The sequence below is a fragment of the Orycteropus afer genome, unplaced genomic scaffold, assembly GCF_000298275.1.
Source record: "Orycteropus afer afer isolate SDZICR_OR568_19922 unplaced genomic scaffold, OryAfe1.0 scaffold00579, whole genome shotgun sequence".
Taxonomy (NCBI): domain Eukaryota; kingdom Metazoa; phylum Chordata; class Mammalia; order Tubulidentata; family Orycteropodidae; genus Orycteropus; species Orycteropus afer.
Window position 1 is genome coordinate 304,591 of NW_006922166.1, and position 5,661 is coordinate 310,251.

At 33.9% G+C, this 5,661-nt stretch overlaps 1 protein-coding gene across 1 annotated transcript in view; it reads left to right on the forward strand.

Moving 5' to 3' along the window:
- The window catches only part of CHMP2B (charged multivesicular body protein 2B), a 24,844-nt gene extending 19,614 nt beyond the window's left edge, over nucleotides 1-5,230 (forward strand). The window contains exons 4-6 of the mRNA XM_007956178.2: nucleotides 383-485; nucleotides 4,737-4,843; nucleotides 5,120-5,230. Coding sequence (XP_007954369.1) covers nucleotides 383-485; nucleotides 4,737-4,843; nucleotides 5,120-5,230 — 321 coding nt within the window. The remainder of the gene's footprint in view (nucleotides 1-382; nucleotides 486-4,736; nucleotides 4,844-5,119) is intronic.
- Nucleotides 5,231-5,661: the final 431 nt, after the last annotated feature.

Genomic DNA, 5,661 nt, shown 5'->3' on the forward strand with positions numbered 1-5,661 from the left:
GGGTTTGAACAGCCAGCTTTCTGGTTAGCCATCAAATGCCTTAGGCACTGTGCTACCAGAGCTCCAACCAGAGTTCATAGATACATTCAATTTTTCCATTTGAATGCAATGGATTTTAAGTTGATTGTGTTTTTTATTACATAGTTTTTTACATATTGTTCAGATGAAGTGGTCACACTGGTCTTTATCACATAGATAGTAAACAGATGCTTTCTGAATGACTACTTCAGTTTTTCTAGAATACTTAAAATTCTTATGTTTTACTATAGAACAATATGTATGTTTTTAAAGCTGTCTCCATTTGATGTGTTTCCTTTGGACTTATTCCATAGTAAAATTTTTACAGTTATATAGCTACATGAATCTTTTCATATATTTAAAGACAATGCAGGCAGTTAACAAGAAGATGGATCCACAAAAGACATTACAAACTATGCAGAATTTCCAGAAGGAAAATATGAAAATGGAAATGACTGAAGAAATGAGTAAGTTTAATTAAGTTGTAATGAAATTTACAATTTTCTCATCTTTGAAAAAGCCAAGTTTATTTACTAGCAACCTCATATTGTCCTCCATGAAGGTACACATCATGAAAAAAAATAAATGAGGTAGCACTTTATTGGTATATATTTAAATTTTAACTTCAGTGCATTTTTTTTAATTGGCAGTGTATGAGGCTAAAAATTCTATGGATGTTTAACTGCAGAAAAATGATACAATATGCAATATTTCTATGACATATTGGCCCTGATAGTTTTACTTTATTGATTAGTGGACTGAAACAGGTTTGTAAATAACATAACTCTTCTTGGTATAAATTAGGTTGCTTTAGAATTATGTTTGTTCTTTCACATGATAAAAAAGCTATTTGTTTTGGAGATAGAGAATAATGAGACTCACTTGTTTTTCCCCTTTTCCTTACCTATTTTAAAACTTAAAATATACTTTTAGTTTTCTTATTTTTAACAAACTAATTACATGTGGTGGTAGAAATATAGAGAATACTAAGAAACAAAGCACATAAAAATCATCTGTCCTCATACTGCCCACATGTAGTTACTGTTGATGTTGTACATTTCTTTCCTATATTTTCTTGTATTTTATGAAAGTGAGATCATATTATACATACAATTTGGAATCATACCTTGCTTTTGCCTAATTATATAATATAAATTACCTTAAATCCTCTCTGAAATGAAGTCTTTTTTTTTTTTCCAATAATGGCTGTTTAATAATTACATCACATCAAACATCAATAAACTTTAATTTAGCAAATTATTCTTATATTGGTCCATAAGATTGTTTCAGATTTTTAAATATATTTTATAATGTTTGATAAGTATATGTATGTGTATATATATATGTTGTTGTTGTGTGCCATCGAGTCAGACCTGACTCATAGCGACCCCTCCTTGGGTTGCCGAGGCAGTATCACTACGGAAGTAGATAGTGTGTAAATATATACACACACACACACACACACATATATATACTTTTTTTTTTTTTGTCTAAACTTCTGACATCTCCTTTGAGTATTAACTTTTTTAAAAGCTTTTGATTCATACTACCAATTTCTTCCCAGAAAGACCAGATTTTTGTTTTATCAACAGTGAATGAATGACTTTTCACAACATCCTGGTCAACATTGAATCATTACTTATATGTCAAAACTGGCATCATTGTTTAGCAACAATATTTTCTAATTGTTGTAAAATTATGTAGGATATACCAGTTAAGTCCTGCTTAAGCTAGCATTTTAGTGTGGTAGCATTCATACCATTTAGAGTATCAAATAGTATCTACTTAAATCATCAGCATTATTAAATTCACCACCCTTGTCTTATTCTACTTCAGAGTAATTTATTTCTTTCTACGGTTCAAAGATACTGTATGTCTGTCTTTAAAAATTCTAAAAAAAATTTATTTCCGTTTTTTGAGCCTGTTGGGTGTTAGTTTTTTCAATGCTTTTTGAGACATTAGTGAATTTTTAATGACTTAGAGAACTGTGACTAATACAATGATCACAATACCTAACGTGTTTATGTGGTTTCCAATGATAGCACAGGTGTAAGGCAGCTTTTATTGGAGGAATTAACTTTTCCATTAAGTTATAATGAAGAGAATAGATAAGCCTGTACTTAAAACTAAAACCTGTTTTGGTTGTTACCATTTGTTATTTTTGTGCCTTGCAAATTAGTCTGAAAGAATAGAAGTTATTTTATGTTACAAGGTTAAATTGGACACAATTTTTATTTTAGACATGTTAAATAATCCATTGTACCTTGTTGTTGTTTTGTTATTATGTGCTGTCGAGTCGGACCGACTCATAGCAACCCCTCCTTGGGTTTCTGAGGCAGTATCACTATGGAAGTAGATTGCCCCACCTTCCTTCCGAGGGGTGGCTGGTGGGTTTGAACCTTCTGGTTAGCAGTCAAGTGCCTTAGCCACTATGCTACCAGAGCTCCCATTGTACCTTAGATTTGATTAGAATATTTTTCTCACATCTTGAATATAAATATAAAAAGGCTGAAAATAAAGATATAGATTAAAAAAAAAATCAGTTATCACCCAAATATTGATAGGATATTTGGTTCTTACATATTATTCCTGGATGCTACCAGTGCAACAAGTATCAGTTTTTGGAAATGTATTTTAAAATTTAAAGCTTTTATTCATGATCAATAGAGAGATGCAAATCAAAACAACAGTGAAATACCATCTTGCCCCAGCACTAGTAGCAAAGTTCAGCAAGACAGAAAATAACAAATGCTGGCAAGGATGTGGAGACTTTGGGGCACTCATACATTGCTGGTGGGACTGTTAAATGATATAACCACTGTGGAAAGCATTATTGTGATTCCTTAAAAAGTTAGAATTAGAATACTAGTTGACCCAGCAATTCTATTACTAGGTATATATCCTAAAGAAGTGAGAGCCAGGACAAGAACAGATATATGCACACCCATGTTCCTCTCAGGACTATTTACAATAGCCAAAAGATAGAAACAACCTAAGTGCACATCAACGGAAGAATGGATAACCAAACTATGGTACATACACACAGTGGAATACTATGCAGCCCTAAAGAATAATGTAGAATCTGCAAAACACCACATAATGTGGATTTACTTGGAGGACATTATGCTGAGTAAAACAAGTCAATCACAGAAGGACAAATACTGTATCAGTCCATTATTGTAAAAAGTCAAGGAAAGGTTTATATATGGAAGGGAGTTTTCTTTATTGGCTACCAGGGGTGGTGGGGGGGACACTGTTAGATAGGTAGACAAAAGTATTGATTTGGATGAAGAGAAGGCAGTGTACCAAATGTGAGTGATCAACATGGTGGCATTAAGGAAGAGGAAGACATATAGAGATGCATGGGAGGTACAGACAACAAAGATGAGTCCTTTTGCACATATAGTACTGCATTGTCGGTGATAGCAAGCAGTGATATATCAGTGGATAGATGGGTAGATAGGCTGAATGATTAGGTATGCCTATGCAGGGGGGAGTGTGCCCATGACCATATATAGAGCTGGCAGACAATGTTTCTACAAGTGTATTTATATGTTCTGTAAGGATGTCCAGGTGTATAGTAGAATGACAAGGGACAAGTTTGTAGTCATTTCTTGGCCACAGCCAGCTGTGCAAAAGGAGCAAGTAGTTGGACCTGTTTGCTCGGGACCATGGTCGCAGGGGACATCAGGCTCAATTGGCATAACATACTACACAAAAACATTGTTCCACATCCTACTTTGGTGAGGTGTGACTGGGATCTTAAAAGCTTGCAAAGGGCATCTAGATGCAACAATGGTTCTCTTCTTGTCCAGAGCAAAGAAGAATGAAGAAGACCAAAGATTCATGGAAACAATTAGTCCAAGGGACTGTTGGTACACTATGTGATCCTCAGCCTATACAACTATGAGACCAGAAGAACTAGTAGTGCCTGTCTACCATTGTCAACCACTCAGAGGGGGATCTATATAGGAGATCCTAGATAGAGTGGGAGAACAATATGGAGAAAAACTCAAAGTTGTAAAAAAAAAAAAAAAAGGACTGTTTGCTGATCTCATAGAGCCTGGGGGAACTGCTGAGACTGGCCCCTAGCTGCTCTTCAGGTCTGGAATTGAACCCATTCTCTTGGCTTCCAGCCAAACAAGAGACAGGCATATGAGCTGAATGTTTACATTAGGCAGATACACTCTTTGGAGAGATCAGTCATGGGAGAATAGAAGGGTTGTGTATGCACAGGGGGACAGCTCAGGTTGCAGAAGTGCATGGGAGGGAAGGACACAGGGAAGACGTGCCTATGGAGAAGAAGTGGGAAGAGAGCTGTTGCACTGTGGGATTACGGTCAATGTCATGAGACAAAGTGTATGTGAACTGCTGTATGGAAGATGAATTTGCTCTGTAAACTTTCACCCAAATCACAATAAAATTAAAATAAAAAAAAATAAGCTTTTAGCTATGATACAATAAAGTTATTTGTTATTAAAGATATGATTTTAAAAAATCAGTAGATTTATTTTATTATAGGATAATTTATATTGAGATGATCATTATTCCCGATTTCATGCCTTAAAATGTGTTCACTGCAATTTGTAGTTTGTCGGTTCACTTAAATTTATCCTTCTGTACTGTATAAAATTTATATACGTAATTGAACTGTTTCCTAAAAATGTAAATCTAATCTGAAATTCATTTGTAAGTAATTGATTTGTTTTTTCTCTGAGTCAATGATACACTTGATGACATCTTTGATGGCTCTGATGATGAAGAAGAAAGTCAAGATATTGTAAACCAAGTTCTTGACGAAATTGGAATTGAAATCTCTGGAAAGGTATAACATTTTTATTCAGTTGGAAATAGTTTAACCATTTTTGTCACTTAATTGTTTTAAATTGTCTTTTACTATTAGGTACGTTTTAAGTTAGGTATATTTTTTACTGTTAGGTACATTTTAAGTTAGGTATATTTTTAAAATTTCTTGCAGCACATTTTTACTGTTATCGTTGTTAGTTGACATTAATCCAACTCATGGCATTCCCTAGTCCAAATGTTTGATAAATATATCTTCCCTTCTTTTTTTCTTGTCTCCCTTCTTTCTTTCATGTAGATGGCCAAAGCTCCATCAGCTGCCCGAAGTTTACCATCTGCCTCTACTTCAAAGGCAACAATTTCTGATGAAGAGATTGAAAGGCAACTCAAAGCTTTAGGAGTAGATTAGACAACAAAGTCATAGTATTTTTGCTTATTTAATATTATTTAGCATAAACCAGGCACAGTGCAGATTCCTTTTACAAAACAAGTTTATTTTGCAAAAATGAAGACCATGAGTGAACAGTTGTTTCCTAACCAACCCATGGCTATCTTGAATCTTTTGCCAAAGAATGACAATGATGCAAAAATGGGAACAGTTTGGATTTTAATTACAACTATTTAGGAGTGATGATGTGTAAAAAGTTGACTTCTTTTCTGCATGGCATAAAGAAATTATATTCTTTACTTAGTGTCGGTTTATGTTCTAAATCTTTTTACATTGGATATTAAAATCTTATTAATTACCAGTAGGTACCAATTTAAGAAGACTTGTATAAACATTAAAAGTATATTATTAATTCTGTATCTGTTGCTTGCCCTTTATAAGTGCTTATGTGT